Raw genomic sequence first — 24,883 nt, 5'->3', positions numbered from 1 at the left:
TGAGGAGGCCAGATTCCTTCCTCAATTCCACTAGTTTCCCCTCTGGCTTGATTGACTCAAGATAAGTTGAATCAGTATGTTCAAGATGGCACCCAGGCTTCAAAACTCATCTTTAGAAATAGTTGGGTGACATCAAGGACACTATGTCTATGTAGGGGTGGCTAACTCATGGTACAATACAAAATCTAAAACTTTACTCAGCAATGCTGTGATAACTGGTGTACTGTAAAAGAAACATGCAGCAACACGTAACAATTTCTTTTTATCCTCAGAAGAAATAAATACTCCCTAAAAGGCAATTAGAATCAGAAATGTTTAATTGATACTTAATACTGGGGAGGGGTACCAAATGAGGTACTTTTACAGATACCGGCTTAATTCCGCTCACGATACCGAGTGCTGATTCATATAAAATCAAATGGTACCATGTTTTGATACCTCAACGCATCCTTGTGACTGTGAGGGAGTCGAAGAGTAGGTGATTTACCATACTGTACAGAACACAGCATTGCAGGTTTATCTATTTCATTCATTTCATTTCATTTCATATACGATATCGTCCCAATGGGGAAATTTGTCATGGGCTCCTTGCTGGTCCTGCAGTCATAAAAGAGCAGCACAAATTCATAGCACAAACAACACAGTCACAATCACATCACAATTACATTCAGAACATCCCTATTGCACAGTGCCAGTAATTTAAATAAAATACATTAAACCAGTATGAAGGCCAAGGAGTCAGGAGAGATCAAAACTACATCAGTTCATTCATAATCTTAATAGATGTTGGGATAAAAGAGTTTTTAAAGCGGTTCAGCCTGCAGAGAATTAATTACTTATTATTATTTGAGAAATAAATATTTTTAATTAAAAAAAAAGAGATTTTATCATTAAAAAATTTTATACCACATAAACACACACAAAAGTACCAATGATTGGTACAAAGTACCGATACAGATTGCCAGGTATCAGACATTGATACCGTATCATTTAAAATGTGAAAGGTACCCTTCATATTTGTTACAGCTACTCCAAGTCAAAAAGTGTTAAAAACAGACAGTACAAAATATGAATAAAATATAAGCTATAAGAAAGTACAAAATGTAAGCATGAGTGTAATGTGGATTTGAAGATAAGTATAAACATTCACTAAGAAAACGGTATAAAAATAATGACATAATTTATGGATTATATTTGCACAAATACTGACATTAGATATGGGTATTGCAAACGGTTGGATTGAGGTAACTGTTGCACATTTTGCTTAAACCAGTGAGTCCAGAGTAAACCTAAAGACCGTCAGAGTGAGGAGTTGTACAGCCTCATGGCCACAGGCAGGAATGATTTCCTGAGTCTCTGTGGAGCACCTAGGTTGAATCAGTCTGTCACTGAAGCCATCAAATGCATTTCGAAATGTGTTATTTTTTCAACCAGTGGGGGTCCTGCACTTTGGACAGAGTTTGTACTGAGGTGTCTGGTTTTTCAACCTCTCATCATTCAAGAGTTTGTGGTCTGTACCTAGAATCTGAGTTACAGAATCAGTAGAAGTTCATTAAGCCACAGAAACAACTACTTGTTGCACAGTTTACTTTGTAGATTTTTGTATTTCAACTAGGGGTGTAACGGTACACAAAAATCATGGTTCAGTACGTACCTTGGTTTTAGGGTTACGGTTTGGTACATTTTCAGTACAGTATGGAACAACACAAAACCATTTGCTTGTTTAGCATGTTTATTAAACCAAAAACTTGCCATTATACAGCGAGGGGGGAGGCTCTTCAAGCTCCGGTTGGTCGTTAGCAGCAGCCATGATTCACAATTCAGACACAAGCTCCTGTGGCTACGGAAGCTCTTTGATATCTATCTTCTCATTGGCTCACCATGAGACGTCATGTCCACATGATATGCACATGATCGCAAAGCATGACTCACAGACCACTTTCTTCATGAATATTAAAACACCTTCCTTGCTCAGCCAATCATAGACGAGTACTCACATGAATATTAAAGAGCCATGTGCAGCGGCTAACGTAAACTTACTGTACTTGTTCAAATACAGCACTGTACCAATCTGAACGGCCTTATGGAGCGGTTTGGCACGGATACATGTACCGTTACACCCCTAGTTATATATAATGTGCTACAAAATCTATAAAGTATTTAGCTTATATAGAAAAAGTAAATAGCACCAGAATAAAGTTTTTTTTTGTTTGTTTGTTTTTTTTTTAAAGATGAGTGTATAAAAAATAACAGTCACATTTACACTGTAATTTTTACTTATATCAAAGACTGTCTTGTAAAGCATCTTAAGTATTAACTGATCATATTCACATATAGATGGCACAATAGATTGTCATTGTCACTGGAGATAAGCAGTGGTAATGGTAGCTAATGAACTCCTACAAGTTGTGTTATTGTTGAAATAAAATCTGTCATGGCTGACTAGAGGTTGTTGCTGTTAAACTAACATGTCCTAAACCGTATCAGTGCTGATTGATGCTCAGAAGGTTGAAACAGTGGTTTTATCATCAGCAATTAGCAGATGTAAAATGAATCACATGTCAGTGCTTCTTTTTTCACCAACAACCACGAACCATGAAGTGCTTCTGTGGTAGCTGTAAGTTTGATTGACTTTTAAGTTTCAGCAAATTTCTATCTTTACTATTCTTTTTGAGTTTAGGGCAACAAATGGCACTTTATTCTGTAAGAGCAGATGCATTCATCTCTAAAAATTGCTTTATTCTTTTGAGAAATAGTGTTGTGGTGACAGTGTGGTTACAGAAGAGCTTGTACTGAGATTTGTAGGAAAAAAATCAACTTGTAACATTTTTTATAATACTTAACATCTGTAATCTGTCCTGATTTCTGCTTTGGGGCATATCTCTATACCACCTTTCATTCATTCATTCATTCATTCATTCATTCATTCATTCATTCATTCATTCATTCATTCATTCATACGCTGAGTCAATCAATCTTTATATGACGCCAAACCATAGTAAACATGATCTCATGACACTTTCCAGAAACCCTAAAAGGTCTACCCGTGTTAACATTGATCAAGTTTTATCAACAGAAACCCAACATCAAGACAAGATCATGAGTCTGATCACCACCATGAGTGCAGACCTTCGCAGTATTTAGCAACTTACAATGGCAAGAGAGAGAAATGTTGACAGAGGCAAAAAGAGAGAGTGATGTGGCCGGGGAGAGAAAGACACAGTCAGTAGTTTGGTGTTGTAGTGATGATTTTGGTGACACTGTAGAAAGCCAAAGCAGCTGGAGTCTGACAGGTCCACAGCAGCCAGCCGTGCAAATCCTAAGTGACTTCTTGTGGGTGCACATTAGGAGCATAATGATGCACAAAAATATCAATTTAGTTCAGTACACTAGTTCAAGTTTCAGTACTGCTCAGAACAAAACAATCTACTGAATGAATTTTGTTTTTTTAGATTAAGAACTTTTACACATTGCTTGAAATACTGCTTTAACAGTGCAGACTTGTAGGCCTGCTCAGATTCCTTTTTTACACTTTAATTAAGCATAATGATTATGGGTATGGATTATGGGTAAATATACCAAAATGACCATGTCACCGATAAAGCCATGCTGAAGTTTTCCTTATTTTTCATGTAGCTGCAGCCTCTCTCCTCCTGCCCTGCTGTTAGCAGGTGCTCCATCAGCTGTGGCTGGCATGCACACAGATCAACACACAAGGGACCTGCCACTTTATGGCTACTTGTCTGAAAGCCAGGGTTTTGGTGGGAGACTTTTGTGACAGGGCCTCTAGATGAAGGTTCAGAAGGACACCTGATAAATATTTTTACTGCTTTACTGTGATATCCACTGCTGAGTGCACATCTGCACCTGACCAAGTTCATTCTAGGAGGGAAAATTACAAAGTGAGATTACCCAAATGTGTGGAGTCTTTTAAGTCAAAAGCCAGAGTTTTCAGTTTGACAAAGCTCATTTTCTTGAAAACTCTGGCTTTAGAAATGGGGCAGGGACAGTGATATGCTGAAAAAGTTGTGTAATTCCAGAAAAAAGAACCTAAAGGGCATCTCCAAACATCTGAGGTTACTTTGAAACAGGTTCATAACATGGCAGGGTATCAAAAAGGCCATTCCAGAGAAGCTGGGTTTCTGAAAAGTAAAATGATAGGAGGCTCATTATGTTAGAAGAGATTATGTGAACAAATAGCCAAACAATTTTAGGATAATGCTTCAAAGCCTAAAATGACGGAGGATTTGGGAATTTTATCATTAACACTATGTCATCATGGAAGATTTAGAGAACCCTGAGAAATCTCTGTACTTAAGGGACAAACACGAAACAAGCTCCAGGTGGTTTTGATCATTGGGGCCCTAAAAAAAGACGTACCTCTGTGGTGGAATTCACTGCATGGGCTCAAAATCATATCCAAAAAAAAATATTGTTACTTGGGATGGGTACTAAATTAGGTTCTTTTATAGGTACTCCTTTTAAAGATTACTCTTACGTAAAATCAGCCATGTTTCGGTACCTAAACACATCCCTGTGACTATGAGGGAGTGAAAGCGTAGGCAATTTTCCATGCTTGACATGAACACAGTATCGCAAGGTTAAAGACTGAGAAATAAATATGTTCATTTAAAAAAACTTTGAGATTTTATTATCAAACAAATAAATATTTGTTACCTCATAAACATATGAAAAAGTATCAAGTGTTGGTACTGCTGAGTACTTCTACCAATCGCCATGTACCAGGCATTGGTACTGTATCCTTTCAAATGGCACAGTTTGGCATATCTAGGCATGGGTACTGAATTAGGTACTTTTATGGGTACCGACCGAATTCTGTCAAAAGTACTGGGTACCGGTTCATGTAATATCAAAAGGTACCACGTTTAGGTACCTGAATGCATACTTGTGACTGTGAGGGAGTGGAAGGGTAGCCAATTTTCCATGCTGGACATGAACACAGCATTGCAAGGTAATTTAATTAAGAATAAATATGTGTAGTCAAAAAATATGTATTTTATTACTAAAAACCATGCAAAGATGAAACCATACTAACAGTATAACAATCCAGAACATGACTTCTGTAGAACTGAGCCCATTTAAAATGAACTTTGTGGAAGTGGGATTCTGTCCAATCTATTTAATTTGACATTCTTTTTGGAAAATATGCACACTGTATCCCCAGCTCCCAAGGGAAGGGGGATCAGAAATTTTGACATGGGAATGCACAAGGTCCCCAATCAAAGGAATCTTACACATTTACTGAAGTACCATTTACAACAGAACAATGCAAGTTTTGGCAGATTATGCCAAAACAGCAGGGCATCGTTGTAGATGAGTGGGTACTAAACTGGCCTGCCTGCTTTCTGTCCTTTTCACCTAGTGAGATACAGCAGACACATCTTAATATCACTGGGACAAATAAACCCTTAACGATTAAGCAGATGAAATTCCAATTTAGGCAAGAATGGGAAACCTCTTTTCTTGCAGAGTTCCAGAAACTGGTCTTAGTTTAGTAACATTCAAAGCACGCTATTGAGGGATAAGATGATTCAACCCAATGCTAACTGTGCCCATGTATATATGTTTAAAAAGTGTTTTCACACAGATTTTATGTTAGCTTTATTTGGGACACGCTGTCAGCACATTGTGAACTGAAAACACCTTCATCCATACTTTGAAAGTTGAAACTGTTTAATGTCAAACAAGAGAAGTCTACAGTGAAGAGCAAACTGAGAGGGTATCATGTCAGACCTCATCCATTTAAATGTGTGAATGCTCTATGTGTGCCAGTTTAAACTTTCAGGTACATTTTTTTCCTCTTGTGATTCATCAAACTATTATTAAGACAAAATCCTGCATCCTGATGTTTTAGATTTTTTCTTCTGTTGTCAGCTCAACCCCCTCTTCTCCTCTGTTCTCCACAGGTCTGTATTACTGGCTGAAGGGCCGTGTAAACGAGGCTTGTGAAAGGATCCACAGTGGTAAGAAACAGCATTGGTTTTTTTTTTTTAAAAGCATGTGTGCCTGACAGAGTAAAACCTGCTGACATGATTTTCTGGTTTTTGTTCTCCAGCCCCTGCCCCCTCTTAGGTTGGTCTTATTGTATAGCAAGGAGCCTTCTCGGCCCCCCAGGCTCCCTAGCCATGGCTCTGCTGGCCTACCTGAAGAGCCTGTTTATCCTGCAGTTACTAATGGGCTTTGTGTTTGTGGTGAGCGGCCTCATCATAAACTTTATTCAGCTCTGCACCTGCATTCTGTGGCCAATTAACAAGCAGCTCTATCGCAGAATTAACTGCCGACTGTCCTACTCCCTCTGGAGTCGTGAGTACATGATGCTATTTTCCTCTGTTATATTCATTCCTGAAGTGAAAACTTCATTTATATTTCAGCTGATGTAAAGCATCTAAGTAATATTAGGGTATTTTTAAGTGGGGTTTTAAAGTGTTCAAGTGCATTACCCATAGAGGATGATAGTTAGCCCTGCCCTTTTGTAGAGGACCTCATCAGAGAACTGGAATGGACTTTAGGAAACTCACCAATGTAGACTTATTGAGTTGTAGATCCCAACCCAAGACCTTTTGAGGTGTTAGGGTCATGGAAATGTTGTCCTCCTGATGACCCAAGCGAAGCTCTTGGCCCCAGCCCCACAATCCACTAACATCTAGAACTGGGGGTGGTGGGGTGGCTACCCCTCCCTTCCCCTGGTATCAGTCACAACCCCACCCCACACATGGCATCACAGTTTCCACCACTGATTATCTCCACTCAAGTTTCAGGTAAACAAACTAATCAAGGGATTGTATCCAGGGTGTCCACGGGGTCTTAAAAAGTATTAAAAGTTGATAAATCAGTTGTGGTAAAATTAAGGCCCTAAAAAAGTATTAAAAAGTCTTGACGGTAATGTTATGAGGTATTAAACTTTGGTATTTTGGTATTCAAGCTTTGACTCCAAAAGTATCCATGGATATTTATTTTCCTCCTTGCGACTATTACAAACTAACCTGACATGCCAGACACACAGTTCCATATATCTGCCACGGAGATAGTCCATCTGGTTCGAAAATGTTTTCAGGGTCTGGACCTTCAAAAATAACCACACCTGGTGATTGGACGATCATTCTGCTCGTCACACTCATCACAGATCAGCATGAGGATCTAGTAAAAGCTTTAGTGTCTCAAAATATTTCACTCTAGATCATAAGAGTTTCTCAAGTCTCCTGAGAAAATTTCTCAGACTTTTGACAACCTGGGATCTTGGATTCTTACAATCTAGAGAAAGCTTTCCCCACCCTCCCCTGTGTCAGTTGTTTTGGAACAAATTTTCTTTGTTAAAATCACCTTTTTACTGGATCCAACGCGATGAGATAAGTTATTTATTAATACAGTTGTGTAGCGCTATTGTTTGAGACGTGACAACAAGCAAAGTTGTTATTTTGTGAGGCGCGGGCTATACGTAGCGTTAGCAGCCCAACATATCCATAGGCTAATGTGACAACAAACTCAGTTTGTTTAGTAGTTTATTCGCCGTCCGTATGTAACACTAATAGAAAGCAAATAACACAAGCACATGTCCTAAATTTTGACAATGATTAAATAAAATTCTTGTTTTTTTCTGCCTTGAATAACTGCTGCTACTTTTTGTGGGAAAGGGAATTTCAATTAACCTGCCTTAAGTTCGATTTATTCTTCCAAGCTTTATTCTGTCTCAGCTGACCTAATTTATGTTAAAATGCAAACTACAACTATCAAAGATCGGTTGCTTACAACAGCCTAAAGTCACGATAAGGACTTAAGACTTAATGAAAGGTTTTTTAAAAAGTCTTAAAAAGGTATTGAATTAACCTTAGGATTTCAGCATATACCCTGGTATCACAAAAATAAATATATCTGTATGTCAGGGAATAGTGCTTTCCAAGAGCACTTCAAATGACCAAACTGAGCAAATGCTGTCAAAGAAATCTCTGTCTTAGTTTCTTAAAATAAGCTCAACTACATGGTTTCGTTGGCCCATCTGTGGATGTAATAGCCTCTGCTCAGGTTCAGTGGGCCAAGCTGACCAGCATCCTCTGTGGGTACTACACTTACTGTTAACAAATACCTCATACAACCCCACTTAAGAATTATCAATATTCAGTGTTGAATATGCATATTATAAACCATTTACAGTGCTCTTACAGTGCAGGTGATTTGTTGTTTTCTCTTTGCAGAGCTGGTGATGCTGCTGGAATGGTGGTCGGGGACAGACTGCACCCTATACACTGATCAGGCTACAGTGGACAAATTTGGCAAAGAGCATGTCATTGTCATCCTCAACCACAATTTTGAGATTGACTTCCTGTGTGGCTGGACCATGTGTGAAAGATTTGGTGTACTAGGGGTCAGTAAATTCTTCAAAATATGCCCAAAAAATAAGTACTTAATCCCACACTTTGACAGTATTTTGTTGATTCTGGTTGATGTTCAGCTCTGCTCTCAGTGTCAAGACTAGACTGGACTTCAAGGCTGACTGTGAGAACTTTTTAATCAAAAACACACACATGTGCTTCTTCTCTAGAGTTCTAAAGTGCTAGCCAAACATGAGCTTCTGAAGGTTCCTCTGATTGGCTGGACCTGGTACTTCTTAGAGATAGTGTTCTGCAAAAGAAAGTGGGAGGAGGACCGAAAGACTGTCTTCAAAGGGCTGACCCGGCTCAAAGATTATCCTGAATGTATGTGGGTAGGTACATGTCAGACATATTGTCCTTTTCTGTCTCATGGTAGAAGTAATGAACCAGCAAACTGTCTGTTTCTGCTGTTTTTCACCCTACTTAGTTAAGTCTTATCAGCTTGCTCATTTATCCATACATACACAATGTATATGGTTTTAATAATCAGTCATCTTTGACCTAATTGCTCATAGGCAAAATAGAATGGAAAGCAGGACTATACCCTTTGACCCAGTTTCCCTGTTGTGGGTTGATCTTGGCAAGTGGTCCTCTGAGCTGGCCAGCTGTTGTAATATATCTAGGCGGGGGGGCTTTTGTTCATATTTTCTTTGTAACTTCACCCTGAAATAAAAAACAGGGCCTTTTATTTATGAATACATGCTCATGGCCTCATGACCTGGTCCACCTTTACTGAGGGTTTAAAGCACTTGGCGTTAGATATTTCCACTGTGACACAACCAGTTCACCTGATGGGATTAGGCCGATCAGTTTAGGCAGTTGATCTAATTACTCTTAAGTGGAGCAGCAGGCCATTGCTAATGACAAAGGTTTAATGAGTTTAGGAAGCCAGACTGAAAAAAGATGGTGAACATTACTGAAACTTGTTTCGCTTATGTCAAACTCATCGATAATTCAACCACACAGATAAAGTATAAGCAACAGCACAAAAAGAAAGGTCACCTTCAAGCCTGCATCATAATGTGTGTGTGTTTCCTCGAAACACAAGAGAAAGGCCAGTCTGTCATCTTTTTTCCACCGTTAGTGTGAGTGTGTATTATAACCACTCTTTCTTTCTGAACAGTTTCTTTTGTACTGTGAGGGGACCCGCTTTACAGAGACAAAGCACCAAATCAGCATGCAGGTAGCAGAGAGCAAAGGCCTTCCCAAGCTTAAATATCACCTGCTGCCCCGAACCAAAGGATTCACCACCACACTACAGTGTCTTAAAGGCACAGGTATCCAAACCGACACTCCCACAAGCTAAGTTGTCTCTACAAACGTATGTAAACCTCAGATTATGAACGTGCATTTTTCTGTTTTAGTTGCGGCTGTGTATGATGTGACTCTCAACTTCAAAGACAACCAAACTCCCACTCTCCTGGGCATTGTCAATGGGAAGAAATACAAAGCTGACATGAGCGTAAGGTGAGTGCCAGAGACATCCTCCAATTTCAGACATGAACTGATATTAAGTGTTTCTGCTTCTTATAAAGGCCTGTTTTATTACTGGGAAATAGTTATTCTACTGTAGTTCTATAGAAACATGAGAGAGTGGACTAAATGTTAGAGATGGAGATGGCATCCAAAGTGCTGTAGTTTATGGCAAGGGTGCACCCTGCTGGTATGAAACTGTAATGACATACAGCAACATTTCATGTTGACATAGAATCTTGTCTCTGATGCTCAAACATAAGTGTCTTTGATAAGCTGTGTGATAAAACGTGCGTTTGTAACTCTCTCAGACGGTTCCCTGTGGAGGATATACCAGATGATGAGCAGGAGTGTGCCAACTGGCTGCACAAGCTCTACCAGGAGAAGGTAAGTTGAAGTTCATAATCGATTAGTAAGCAACACCCTGCTTTTTCTCATGTCAGTAAAGTCGTAACTGTTTACCAACAGTAAATTGGTCAGTAAAAACTTCATCTCTGCTTGCTATCACCATAGTAAAATAATCGCCTGAGTCATTTTTGGATGTATATAAGTTTTTGGCTTAAATCATCTCTTGATAAGGCTGGCCATCTCATCTATTTTTTATTTAACTTTTTTATGTAGATTAATGCAGCCAACTAAACACAATTAGTTGCTGTAAAAATATACTTCAACCTTCAACAACATTCAGTAATAAGTGCTGAAAGTTCACTAAAAGCTGGGTCTGAGACCTTCTGACTCATTCTACCCCTGAGGACAAAGAGGAGAAGGCTCAGATTAAGGGCCTAAGTGTTCCCTGAACAGATGAGTCCTCAGGCATCTCTTCAAGTAGAAAGGGACTCTGTGGATCGTACAGAGTTAGGTCATTCATTCCATCATTTGGACACAGCAGAGAACAGTCGGGTTAGAGATTCAGAGCCGCGCTGGGCTGGGAGCACCAGGTGTTTTTCACAAGCAAGTGTAGTGGGTCAGAGGGAGTGTAGACCTGGAAGAGGGACCCCAGGTAGGCAGGAGCCTTTCTTGACAATCTTTTGTAAGCCAGAAGAACAGCTTTGAATTTGATTGAAGCTGCCACTGGAAGCCAGTGAAGATAGATGAACAGCGGGGTGACGTGTGCTGTGCAGTTTTAAAAATTAAAGAAATGTTTTTGCTTTTTGGTAGGAGATGTATGAGTATGCCTACTCAGCGTATGATTGACCTGACGTTTTCACCAAGCAGACCGGTTCAGTTCGTCTAGGTACAGCACACATTTTGTGGTGTTTCCACTGACTTATCCCGGGATAGATCCCCAAATAACGGAGACGAGCCGTCCCACTTCTTGGGACCCTTCCGCATGGGTGCCAGACTGAACCGCCTACCACCAGAGGGCACAGTTTGCTGTGGAAACGCAAACGGGATCAGGCTTAACTGTCCCAAACCGAGCCAAACCGTACTGAACCGACCTGGACTGCTTGGTGAAATCGCGGCTTAAGTTTTGAGTTCTCTTTATGGAATTAAAGGACAGTTAATGGTCAGGTTTCAAACCTTGTCAAAGCTGGATGTTAGAAATGGGATAAGTTCAATAAAAAACCCAGAAAAGAAGACCTGGAGAGGCGAGGAAAGGAACTGTCTCCTGACCAATTTGATTTATCGACATTTGTGTAATTTAACTCAGGGAAATTTCAGTTTTGAATTTGCAGGTCTAAAACTGCCTAAGTCGCACTGGAGTGTTAGATAAATTGGCCTCAGTCACTTTATCCTTTATTGTTACATGATTGACACACAATGTTGTATGCATATCATTTATCCACTGTGAAGGCCTCTTTGATTGAAATGATTAATAAATATGTTCTCTGTATTCGGTAAAGTTTTTTTGTGTTTTCCCAAAAACTTAGAAAATGACTTTGGCCATTATGTTAATAGTGTGACGATATGCCGGTGAAAGTTTTCTTTGGGGGCAACTGTGGCTCAGAGGTTCTCTGACAGTTTAGTCTCTGTGCTTCGTTTGTGTGAAAGCATATTGTGGCAAGATCTTAAATCCTTCATCGCTCTGGAAAAGTGATTTTCAAAAGCGGGACTAGGGACCCCATTGAGGATTGCAAACACTAATGGGGAGATGGCCAAATGCCTTGAAAAATCAAAACTAATTTTTAGTTGCTTATTTTATCCAAAAAACAATCATTATAGAATCAGGGTTAAAAGTTATACAAAACCATGCAAAAAGAGAATATTTGATCTATTTTCCACATTTCTTTGTCGCCAGAGGCCCCCCTGAGATGGTTAAGCCAGGATAATAATAGTATCAACAACTGCAGATTAGTTCACAAATCACAGCAATATATGCACACAGGCTAATTCTCTCACTCAGCTAAATTAAGTGCTCCAGGCTTTTTATTTTTATTTTTTTGTTTTTTTGTTTTTTTGTAGTGGCCTGTTAGTTTATGCCCACAGTAGGGGGTCCCAGTCTCCCATACCCCTATTTTGGGGTTAAGGTGTGTGTGTGTGTGTGTGTGTGTGTGTGTGTGTGTGTGTGTGTGTGTGTGTGTGTGTATGGGTAATTGCTGTTATTCTGGAAGCGTCTCCTTTAAACCCTCTAATGCATGAAGTCTCTGATAATAATCAATTTTGCTCTGATAAATTGTATATTTTTTTGAGTCATCGCTGCATTCTTCCTCTGATGACCTTCTTCCCCAAGACCCAAATTCAATTTTGGTCTCAGTGGTTTGGGCTAGGGTTTCCTTTCTTTGAGATTTAATGCACACCCTTGCAAGGGTGCTAGAGGGGGCATGGGAGTTTGTGGACCTGGACAAAGCTTTTGACTGTGTACCCTTTGGCATCTTGGGGGGGGTGCTCTGGGAATTTAGAGTGGATGGCCCATTGTTACGGGCTATGTCAAACTCGTTCCCAGTTAGGCTGGTACTCAGCCAGGGCTGCTTGCATGCTTTTGCTCATGCGTTAAGTTAACTATGCTAAAGTCCACCTCTCTGAAGCATGCCAAAGCAAAGAAGTGAATCATGCTTAAGCACAGCACAGTTGCAGTCACACTGGCCCTTTGAAACGTGCTTCAGGGCTGAAGCGTGCTTAAGCACGGTACAGTTTATCAGTGTGACCGCGTCCTTAGGATCCCATCATTGCTTTTTGCAGTGATGTGGTCCTATTGGCCTCATCCAGGGTTAACTGGTTTTGATATTTGTTCTTGGATTATTCTGTCATCTGAGTTAACCACTTACATTCTTGGTGTTCCCCAACCGCTCTGTCATTTGGGTAAAGCGAGGACATTCTTAAAGACAATTCATTCAAAAGAATTCAGTTTGGTAATGGTTATTTCAGGGCAAATGGCACACATGATTACTTCATACACTTCAGACTGCTTTCTCCTGTCCTTTTCAGGATGCCCTGCAGGAAATGTACAACAAGGAAGGCAAGTTCCCTGGGCCCACAATAATCCCACGGCGCAGACTTTGGACACTGCTGAACTTCTTATTTTGGGCCACACTTCTCCTTTCACCCCTCATCAACTTTGCATGTGGAGTCATAGTCAGCGGTTCCCCCCTCCTCATCATTGGCTTTATCATCTTCCTCTTCATTGGTAAGTTGCCTTTGGCCTTCATAACAGAAACAGCACAGCTTCTTCTTGCGGGTTCATGGGATGCGCTGATTCCTGGCTGTTCCTTGAAAACAGATATTTGAAAGTTTTTGACTCTGCAGGCTCAGCTTTGTTGTACATTTTTGTCCTTCTGCCTATTAGAAAAAGAATGGAATAGAATTTTATTTGTCATTGCAACAAAGTATAAGAAAATTGCACATTTCAATTTTTTTGCAATTCACTCTGCCCTTTCTGTCTTTCTCCTCTGTTCTTCCTGCAGCCTCTATAGCTATCCGTCGACTCATTGGAGTCACAGAGGTGAAGAAGACAGGTTCCAGTTACGGCAACCCGGAGGCCAAGAAAGAAAACTAATGTGCTTCATCCCCCCCGTTATGTATGACAGTCCTGCCCAACTCTGTTGTCCTCTCACTTTGAGTCAGTTGGCAGGCTGCAGAAGACACCCAGCTGTGAAAACATGATAAAGACTAGAACTAGATAAAATAACTGCACTAGAATGAAAGAGAACATGGAAGATCTTGGGTTTAAGCTCTCTGGTGCAACACAGAAGGGGAGAATGCAACATTGTTCCCCTGGATCTTGCCTGATCTTGCTAATGGCTCACTGTCCCCATCCAAGTCCCATTGAATCCCAGAAAGAGCCTTGGTTGGGCTTCTAACCTGGCTGAGGTCACATAGGCAGCCAGACAGTCCACATTCTGCTCTGTGCTCCCAATCTCCACTTCCTGTCACAGTCATTGGCCTTTCAGAGACTGGTGACGTGCACATTCATTTTGCCTGCAGGACACAAGCCAGTTCATAATTATCTTTCAAACCATAACTCACACCCAGGGGCAGTTCTCTGTAACCACAACCTGTAGGAAGAAGGACATCTTGCTCTGTTTTGTTCCTCTATTGGGACTTGTATTGGGAAATGGTGTCATTGGACCCATCCTTGAATTACAGGGTAAGTTCACTTACTAACAAATGCCTTGCCAACCAGCCTGGCAGTTTGCAGCCCCAACGGTTGTGCATGAATCTAAAGTCAGTGTAACAATACATTTAAAAACAGAAAATGTAACAACAGTTCAGTCTTTCAGAAACTGTCTCAAGATCATTTCAGTTTTCAATATTTAGGGATTATAAAACAACGGAAGCTAACCACTCTGGCTTGTTTGAATTATTCAGTTTTTAAAGATATCAAGATTGGAAAGAGATCCATCATTTCAACTTTGAGCATTATCTATTCACTTCACTCCTGGTATTTCAGACATAGAGATCCAGAGCCAGAGATTTTAGGACAGTTCTGATTTACATACTGCAGCGGTGAAGTTTATTTTTGTCTTTACTGTCTCAGATTTTTCTATCTTGGTGAACTGACCCTTTACATTTTGGTTTGGAGAGCCAGGAGTTTGCTAAACCAGAGTCAGCATATAGAGTGGGACGGCCTGTCCTTATCAAGGATCTGTTACAGGGCTACTTCACAGCCTGCAGCAATAGCACCCACAGACTTCTGTCAACACATTTCAACTTATTTCCATCATTTTGCTTTAATTTTCACACCCTTAGTCCTAAAGTCTAGAATTCATACATGGATTTTTCAACCCCTAGACATGATATTAATTTTACACACAGGTCTAACTCATACACCGAAACTAGTTCCACCTACCACCCACCCTCTGAAAAGACAAAACACAGCAGACATGACGCATGATGTTACTCTTCTGCATCTGTGGTTCATTTTTGTTTTAACGTAGCCTTCCAGGAGTTACCATATCCTTTGCTGTCCATATTTTCACTGTAGATTTGGTGTTTTAACCTCCGCCTTAAATCAAGCTTGCTCAGGCAAGGGATTATTTGCCACCCCTTTAAGAACAGCACCTACTTCTTACCTCTGATTTACTTCTGAGTATCTGTTCTCTTCATAAAACAGCTGAAACTATTTCTAATCTACAACGTTGCCCAGTTCCTCTATTGTTGTTGTTGTTGTAAGGGTTGTTCTAACACACAAATCTAAGAATCCTTCCCCCCAGAGTTGCTTTGTAAAAAACCATGTCTAAAAACTGACTACTGATGTCTATGGGTAGATGATTTCCAGTGCGACGAGCCACATTTTCCAAACTCTGATGCAAACACTGGTAGCAAGACATGAAGGGAATACTTGTCCTGCTCTCTTGTCTTTTCTTCCATGCCATATATTGTATTAACCATAAGTTTTGTTGCATTAGCTTCATCTTTTTGGGGATCATCACCCCTCTGCAGCAATATTTTGTGTATGTCCTTGAGTTTTCTCTGGATAGACAGATTTCATGCAAGCCTTAATAGACAGTGCTGCTTAATTTTTGTGTGAAAAGGTAGAAGCCCACTGAACCCATTTGGTAGTGAAGGATTGACCATGTCCCCTTCTTTAGGAAGCAAGTTCCTGAGATTAGTTGCCAGGTTTCTGTTTTAAAAAACAATTTGATTTTAAGAATTGAATTAAATAAAAGATTGGGTCTGCTCTGATGAACAGAGAGCTCTATTTGTAATCAAGTTCAATTTTATACAGCAAGATGCTTGGAGTTTCTTTACCTCAGAAATGTTTGAGATGTAGTTCCTTGTAATTTTTTTTAATCTTCTTTTTTGATCCCACCATTCAGCATCAGATATGAATGCAGTCCAACCTGTGTTGGCGTTTTGGAAAATGCATCTGTCAAAATCAGAACGAATGTTGAAGGAATCAAATGGATCTTTGCAAACTTTTTATGCAGGTTGAAATAGAAATGTGCTAACTTGTTTGTTTTTTCAAATTAAATCACATCAGAAATGGACTCCTCTTTTATAAAATCTCAAAGATTATTCAGTTAATGGCACCATTTGAGTCAGCTTTTGTTTTCTAAGATTATTTTTATGTTTTCTTCAATTTAACACTTGAGATTATTAAAGGATTTAATCACAAATCTTACTCTTTGGACTTATTTGGTTCTGTGTGAGTTTCTCTGATTGTACAAGCAATTAGATCAGATGATTATAACTTTTGGACTAAGGTAAACTGGATCCATGTAAACAAATACTTTAACCATTTCCTATTTGTAGTTTTCCTTATTCATAAAATCAACCACTTTCATAAAGGCCCATCAACACTGTTCATCCTTCATTCATCATGACACGTCAGTGCTTTTCCACTCAGAGCCAGGAATGAGACGAGTGATCGATGAAATGATGTAACCTGAAAATTGCCACAACAGGTTCAGTTGTCACATTCACTTTTAAAAGTTTAGATATGTTCGTAGCTGTTCCTATGTTTGCATAAGACATCTTGAATGACACATTTACCAAATGTCCTGAGGACATTTTGAATTTGTAGTCACATGACGTGACAGGATGTTGACTGTATAAACATGTACATAATGTAAATGATGAATACTATTTTCAGTTCTAGAAATGGCTAAGGTGCTCTTCTGTTACTTTGCAATAGTTCTTGCAATGACAGGCCATTTATTCAGGCTACAACCAAATGTACTGCAAATGAAAAGCTACAGCTGAGGGGATTTTACAGTGATCTGGCCATCATGGTGTAGTTACAGTATTGTCTGCAAAGACTCTCACCTTCCAGGTTTAGAGCTGTTAGTACTCACCCACTGCTTCTCTTCTAACTAAAGCCACAGACAGGCGGCTGTAGCCACAGACATATGCTTAAGAAGCGTTTTCAAACTTTCTTATGGACTGTGGTTTCTTATTGTAGTCAGTTACTTTTTGCATGATGTGCACTATTGCGCGGTCAGTAAAACTAGTTTATTCTGACTCAGGGACTCTTTTACAGAATGCAACAGCTGTGGCATTAACTCTGGATTTGAACCTGAATAAAAGGCTTTCTGTGGAAGCTGAAGAAGTGTGATTCTTGCTTTTGTTCTTGTTGCGGTGTCTAAATATGGCTTGTTTTTTTATTAAAACTCGAACTTGATTTAAGATGTATTATTGTTTATTAATGAGTGGGTTTTGAGTGGGGTATTGAGGTAGTCAATAGTCTGGCTTCTGTTTATTTCATAAAAACTTGAATCCTCATCAGGTCTTTGTAGCTTTGGCTTAATCATAGCTAATTAACAGCCGGTTGACAAATACCTGTCACCTTTTTGTTCAGATCTTAATTGATGCCCCAACCCAATCAATCAGAGCGCACCAACAACACAAATACAAGCATGTAAAATGACCAAAACTGCTCTAATTCAGAAATTATGTCATGCTAAACAGCTATGCAAAGAAACTAATGAGAAAAAATGGCAGTTATGACTCCAGGCACCTTATGTTCATGAAAATCAGCCAACCAGGACAGGAAGTGAACAGTTAGAGAAAACATTTATCTAAGTTCCTGTCTCTTGTAAATTTGAGATATGAAGTAAAGAACTGAAATAGAAGAGATGGGGGCTATAATCTAAGGGGTGAACATAATTTCATTTTTCCAGTCATTCACTCAACTCTTAAAAGTTTGTGCATTTCTGTTTGTGGAGTCAAACTCTGGAACAGACTGGGTGTCACTTTAAAAATGTGCAGTAACAAGCAAATATTAAAACTACACTATAAAAACATACTACTAAACTCATACAGGTAATTTAGTAATAACATGGCCTTGGACATGAATACTGATAACTATTAACATATGTAAGTAAAACTTAAAATGTTGTTTTGAACAGATATATTACGGGGAATTTGATAGTATTATGAGATGGATGTTTATAAATACTGTTGACATTTAAAATGGCTTGATTACATAAAGACTGTATGAACAATATGTGGATTTCTATTATATGGACATATAATGTATATAATGAGTTCTCGGAAGTGCTAACTTTTATTGAGGATGTTTTGTTTGTTGTCGTGGTGATTGTTATGTAGAAGGGGGTTACTATTACCCATGAATTCACATTGTTTCCATAAATAATGACAGCAGGTTCTAAGTTATAATTTAGTATTGCATCTGATTTGTATTGAAGGGGCAGGACTAGATAAGCTTTATAGCTTCTTTCTGTTCCTTCTCAAACTGGTTGCATGTGCATGTGTTTGCACTCACACGCCTAATTTGTTAAGGTACTGTAGCAGTAGAGTTTGGATTTCATATTACTAGTTGGATTTGGTTGTTGTTGTTTGTTATTTCTTTATTTTCTTTTGTTTTCTGTTTTTTAAGTTTGAGATAAATAAATAAATAAAAATAAATAAATAAATAGGAGTGGACCCTTTGGGCAACAGAGCTCATTGGCTGCAACTTACTTTGACACTTCTACTCTCCAGCTGCATTGAACTCCCTTATCATACCAGCAAGAGAAATTTGAAAGGTTGGTGTTTTGATGACTTGATCATAAAAACAGACAAAATATCACCACAGTGATGAAAAAAATGATTTAATTTTAATCTAAATATCTGCATTAAATAAAAGATATATTTTTTAAGTATATAACACATTTTGGTGAACAAGAAAAATATCTGTTTGATGTGGTACTTTAGGTTTTTTTTTCACACAGAATGCCAAGCTATTCCATGTGCACCAAATAAAACAGACTTTATAACTAAAATGAGTAGATGACATTAACAGGACATGTATGCTCAGAGTTTATCTTGTGTTCTTATGATGAGCGCCACACTTTAACACCAAAAAAAACAAAAAAAAACAAAAAAAAAAAAACTACACAATAGGTTAAAAAAAACAGTTGTTGTCACCTAAACAGCCATTACAGAGCAGTAGACCTAGGACTCAAATCTTTTAATTAGATTCAGAAAAGGAGGGATAATCAGCAGTTACTGACAAATACAACACAAACTCTGCAGAAGTTCACACAGGTTTATCATGAAACTCTAAGTAGTAAACATTTGCTCCTTAAAAAGCTTGGGGCTGTAATACTCAATGATGGTTATGTTATTACAAACAGCACACAGTAAGGTTATAGAAGGAAATAAGGTTGTAAAACCCCATCTTTAAATCAAATGGTTTCCGTTAAGAAGTTTCAGTTCAGCTGAGACCTAAAGGTAATCCAGGCAAATCCACGGTTCCCACGTTGACCAGATTTGTCCCGTAGTTTAACTGGACATTGGTTTTACAAATCACAAAAATACATCCAGTTTTCTTTCTTTTTTTTTTTAACCTTTGGTCAGTCCAGAGCTGAGCTCAAAGTGTTTTCATATCATCATCAATGTATCAGTGAGTAGTAGGAGGGGCTTTACAGAGCAAGTGGTGCCAGGATCCTCCACTCTGCCTGTACAGCCAGAGTATGGTTATCTGCTCAACTGATAACTTTACCTTAAAACAATCTTTCTCTTTTTTTTTCTTTTCTCTTTCTTTGTTACACAATTTCAAGCATTTTAATTAATGCATAAAATATTTCCTTACTTAAGTCTTTCAGATTCCATATATAGACTAGTAAACAACCACAGCACATGATGGAGTGTGACAATCCCATTTAAAAAAAGAAAAAGATAATTTACAAAATTAATCCCTTAATATTACCAGAATAAAGTCACAAATGAGGAATTGTTTCATCTTTTGGCATATTAGCATAACTATAACTACAGCTGTGATTTTATGCTGATGTAGTGTGCTGTCTTTACAGAGTCCTTAAGATAAGAAACTGGAGCTTTTCTGAGAACTACAGCAGGGATAGAAAAGTATTCACAGATTAATCTTTCCCCAATTAATATAAAATATTGCTTTGACAAATCCACACCTCTCTGCAATCACAGCCAGGTAGACTGAGAGCTGCAAACTTATTTCCCTCTAAATGAACTGTTCTCTGTGCCGGGGAACTTGTGCTGTCCTCTATGCAGAGTGGCTCTTCTTGGAATGAAACATCTGCAACACCGATAAAATAAGCTAGAGAAATATGAAATAACTTCACCCAGGAGGAGGAGCATCATCAAAATAATTTTACACACGATCATTTATTAGATTTTTGACAATACAGACTAAAATAAAGAGCTAATTCTCATAAATTTATGGGATGAAAGTCCCCCACTTTTTTTTTTTTCTTTTAAATTGCTTTAACGTGGCCCTAATTCTCTGTCATACAAAGGCCACTTATTTACTTGCATACAATTACAGTGCATGATTTTATCTGGAGTCTACAATGCACAAAAAAGTTTGAAAAGAATAAGATTGATACACAGTGTTTCACAGTTAATGTTAAATATGATCAATTTTCAGAGAGAAAAACATGAAGGAGGGATGTAACAACCCTTGCAAGCTTTTTTTTTTTTTTACAGCCCAACGTTCAGTCTGAAGAGAGATCCTGGGTTTATCTCAGCTGTGTCCTCTGCAATCAAGCTGGAGGAAAAATATATTTCATCTTTCAACTGTGACAACACAATCCCCCCAAAACAGCCTGTGTCTAAGTACTGGGACGTTTACTGCACAACAGTGATATGATCCCGTTCCTTATTTGAGTTAATTTTAAACCATATATTAGTGGATTGAGGATTGGAGGAACTATGAGAAATTCTATCGCCATAAAATTCTTGACACTTTGTGGTAACGTTTTTGAGCCGTACCTCATGTACAGCAAATCAAAAAGCAAAGATGAAACAACAACTATTAAACACAGCAAATGTGGCAGACATGTCTGCATGAACTTGCCTCTGTTCTCTTGAGATTTTACACATGTTCTGATCAAATAAGCATAAGACCAAATGACAAAAAGTACATGGCAAAAATAGAAAGTGTAGTTAAAAGCTGGTATAATAATCATTGCAATGGAGGCAGAGCAAGCTAGTTTGTTAACCAGATAATTCACACAGTAGATCTTTGGTATGTGTGAGCCACATACTCTGGAGGTCGATGATGTTACAGTGCTGAGTAACAAAAGCTGTAAGGGAACCATCCAGGCAATCAACACAAAAACCCAAACTCTTTGTTTGGTCATCACAGAGTGGTACGCCAGAGGCCGACAAATAGCCACATATCTGTCATAGGCCATCAGAGCTAAGATAGAGAAATCAGCACCAGCAGAAGAGTGCAAAACAAACCCCTGCAGAAGGCAGCCAGAGTGAGATATGACGTTAGTGAAAGACAGAAGATCCTTGAGAAACTTGGGGTAAAAGCCTGTGGTCCCATAAAGTCCATTGATACACAAGTTACAGAGGAAGATATACATGGGCTGATGAAGGCGTTTATCTATAATGGTCGTCACAATTATGGTGACATTGATCAGCCAAATCACACAGTAACACAGTAAAGCAAGAACAAAGATAGTGAGTCTGTATTTTGTTGTCCCACTTACCCCTGAAAGAGTAAACATGGTAATTACTGAGAAATTGTCCTTCATGTCAAAAATTCAAGAAAACAACCAAAAAAACAACAACAACAATAACAACAACAATAAAAATGACAATAATAATGAAAATAAAAATAATGTATAATTTAAGAAAAAAAAAAAAAAAGGAACAACAAGAACTTTGAATGCACCACCAAGAAGATGGTGCAGACTGGTTCTGCTAGAGAGGGAAGTTCATCCAGTTCTGTAAGTGTCTGTCCCTGAAAGACTTGGATGTCAGAATGGCATCACCTTATATCCCTTTGTGGTAATGACAGACAACCAGCTAATCAGCAATGACAGACAACCAGCTAAGCAGCACAGGGAATTGTGATGATGTGATCGCTACAAAAAACAACCAAATTTCTGTATGGTTCATTCAAAGTCAATCTACAGACATCTAGAGGTGAAAATGGAAAATAACTGACCTCAGAAGTGTCTCTCACTGTTTGTCATCCTACTAGAACAGTGATGTGTTTTACACATGCACACACACACACAAACTCAATTGTAGTGTTTCAATAGATAGATTGTATCTATACACTTAGACATGTGATAATCTTTATATATATATATATATATATATATATATATATATATATATATATATATATAGTCATTCACCTAAATTGAATCCAATTGAACACAGAGGAATGGGCCAAAATCACACCTGAGCAGTGTGAGCCACCAGTTAAAACATACAAGAAGTGTATGGAAGCTTTCATTGCAAACAACGGCTCCTCCACTAAGTATTAGATGAGTCTCAGTATGTTCAATACTTTTTTCCTGTGTTATCACACCTGATTCCACGTAATCATTATTTATGGACCTTAACATTGTGATTTCTTTTCATGTGTGACTTATCTGAGTTAATATGTATGTCCAAATTTTGTTTTGCAGTTTTGGAAATAAATCTGATGAGAAAAAAATTGACACGTTCAATGCTTATATATATCTATCTATGTATATATATATATATATATATATATATATATATATATATATATATATATATATATATATATATATATATATATATATATATATATATACTTTCATATATATCCCTCTCCTCTCCCAGTTTCTTTTCTAGTCAAAGGAGTCCTGGGTAGCTTGCTCCTAGGTTTATCCCATTCCGGTCTTCCCTTGTCTGTCTTGGAAGGGATGTAACTGCAATTTCCTTGTACTTGTTGCAATGACAAATAAAGTTCTATTATATTCTATTCTAAACACATACACACAGATAGATAGATAGATAGATAGATAGATAGATAGATAGATAGATAGATAGATAGATAGATAGATAGATAGATAGATAGATAGATAGATAGATAGATAGATAGATAGATAGATAGATAGATAGTGCTGCTTGCATGTAAATCTACTGGATGTTATTATTGCTTTATTTGATGTTGTTATTTGATGTTGTGATGTTACACACACAAGCACACACAGTGCTACATGGTGAGTAGTGGAGTGCTTGGTGTGATTAGAAGGATGAAAAACAAAAAGAAAGTAAAAGACATAAAATGCAACTTTTTGATTATTTTTATGTTATGTATATTCATTGTTAAATGCACAGGTATTGTGATGGTTTAAACTGATGCCTTCACAGTTTGTGATTCAAGCACAAGTCCCTCAAAATAGGCCATAAGTGTCTGCTCGATTTTGTGGCATTTTTTGTATTTACAATTCAGTCCTTTGGTGGATGGAGAGTTGCACTACACATAATGATATATTAGTCATTTTAGAAAGCTGATAAGGGCAGCTTAATAAAGTAACACCATAGACAATAATAATAATCATGCAACAACTCAGAATGAACTTACCAAAAGGTTAATCACTGTAGTGAAACATAGAAGGAAAAATCTGTTTTAAACTTAAAAATACATTTGCTTTAGGAGATTTTTGTTGTTGTTGAGTGTGTTTTTCATGTCACACAGATGCTTAAACAATCACTGTTGAATCTGGTGAACTTCTACTGGAGTTATTTTTTTAATTTGAGCTTGAACGCCCAGTATCTTAAGAATGTGTCTTCTAATTTCTGGTAATTTCAAGCCATACACGAGGGGATTAAGAACTGGAGGAATGATTACAAATTCTAAAGATAAAATTATGGCCACAAAAGGGTTTATGGTGTCAAGATTTTGTCGACTCAATGCAGTATCACTAAAAGATGTTATGGAATAAACTGCAAATGAAATGACATGTGGTAAACAGCTCTGTAATACTTTCCCCCTGACCTCTGATGATTTTTTCCAACAAGCAACAACAATCCTCAAATAGGTGTACAGTATGAAAGCAAAGGGCAGGAAGGCTATCAGAACGGCCCCTAACAGTGCAACAACATTGTTGACAGCAGCAGTACTACAAGACAATTTGACAATATTCCAGCTGGCACAGTAGACCTTTTGTACAATAGTCCCACACAGAGGAAGCCTGACCACCATGCTGATGCTTACTGTAAGGTTACAGGCTGGGCAGACCCATGCTAAAAATGACAACATATAGACTGTTTTCGAGTTCATCTTTCTGCGATAGTGTAAAGGATGACAAACAGCCACATACCTATCATATGACATAATGCTCAGAATGCTCAGTTCATAAGATGCATACGTGTAAATGACAAAAATCTGTGTGAAACAAGCAGGACGAGAGATCAGATTACTGTCAGACAACAGATCCATCAGGAACCTGGGGAAAAAACCAGTGGAGCCATACAGAGAGTTCACAGATAAAAATGCAATGAAAATGTACATTGGCTCATGCAGTGTACTTTCCTTTATGATGATCAGTATCAAGGTAAAGTTAGCAGACACAATGAAGGTGTAGAGCAGAAGGCAAAAAATAAAGGCAGGATAACGATAGAGCCCGATGTTCATGAACATAGTGAAGTTAAAGTAAAAAGAGACAGTGCTGTTTTCCATTCTCTAAACTTCAGGGCTCTGCTTCAAGAGGATAAGCCTATCAAGCTTTCTACAAGCAGTGAAAAAAGTCAGCAATCTCAGTACATTAAACGATTCTATTCTTTAATAACCTGTCATTAGAACATGAACTTCCTCGATGCAGACTAACCACAACTCAGAGGTTACAGCTGTTTTTATAAAAAAAAAAAAAAAGAAAAAAAAAAAAGAAAAGAAAAACGTCACTGCATTAATTTACCAAGGAGAAGTTTCTGATTGGATGCTGCTG

General features: G+C 38.3%; 3 protein-coding genes across 3 annotated transcripts in view; 1 reads left to right on the top strand and 2 right to left on the bottom strand.

The window, feature by feature from the left end:
• Positions 1-17,225, top strand: part of agpat3 (1-acylglycerol-3-phosphate O-acyltransferase 3) — a 31,035-nt gene extending 13,810 nt beyond the window's left edge. Inside the window, exons 2-10 of the mRNA XM_074694803.1 lie at positions 5,928-5,984; positions 6,077-6,324; positions 8,211-8,380; positions 8,558-8,719; positions 9,511-9,664; positions 9,752-9,854; positions 10,172-10,247; positions 13,227-13,425; positions 13,703-17,225. Of these exons, the coding sequence (XP_074550904.1) occupies positions 6,147-6,324; positions 8,211-8,380; positions 8,558-8,719; positions 9,511-9,664; positions 9,752-9,854; positions 10,172-10,247; positions 13,227-13,425; positions 13,703-13,794 (1,134 nt within the window). The 5' untranslated portion in view covers positions 5,928-5,984; positions 6,077-6,146 and the 3' untranslated portion in view covers positions 13,795-17,225. The remainder of the gene's footprint in view (positions 1-5,927; positions 5,985-6,076; positions 6,325-8,210; positions 8,381-8,557; positions 8,720-9,510; positions 9,665-9,751; positions 9,855-10,171; positions 10,248-13,226; positions 13,426-13,702) is intronic.
• A 3,545-nt stretch (positions 17,226-20,770) lies between these two features.
• LOC141808688 (olfactory receptor 2K2-like) lies at positions 20,771-21,703 on the bottom strand. Its single transcript, XM_074695362.1, has one exon. It carries the CDS (start codon positions 21,701-21,703, stop codon positions 20,771-20,773), a length of 933 nt encoding a protein of 310 aa, XP_074551463.1.
• A 1,943-nt stretch (positions 21,704-23,646) lies between these two features.
• Positions 23,647-24,618, bottom strand: LOC141808686 (olfactory receptor 2K2-like). Its single transcript, XM_074695361.1, has one exon. The coding sequence runs from the start codon at positions 24,616-24,618 to the stop codon at positions 23,647-23,649; it is 972 nt and encodes a 323-aa protein (XP_074551462.1).
• Between the last annotated feature and the right edge of the window lie 265 nt (positions 24,619-24,883).

The sequence above is a fragment of the Halichoeres trimaculatus genome, unplaced genomic scaffold, assembly GCF_033239565.1.
Source record: "Halichoeres trimaculatus isolate MK-OKI-2021-1 unplaced genomic scaffold, fHalTri1.1 fHalTri1_scaffold_19, whole genome shotgun sequence".
Taxonomy (NCBI): Eukaryota; Metazoa; Chordata; class Actinopteri; order Labriformes; family Labridae; genus Halichoeres; species Halichoeres trimaculatus.
The sequence above is the reverse complement of the archived record's forward strand: the minus strand, read 5'-3'. Positions and strand labels throughout refer to the sequence as shown.

Excerpts from the sequence above, each read along its gene's own strand:
- LOC141808688 (XM_074695362.1), bottom strand. The coding sequence starts at position 21,703 with ATGAAGGACAATTTCTCAGTAATTACCATGTTTACTCTTTCAGGGGTA.
- LOC141808686 (XM_074695361.1), bottom strand. The coding sequence starts at position 24,618 with ATGGAAAACAGCACTGTCTCTTTTTACTTTAACTTCACTATGTTCATG.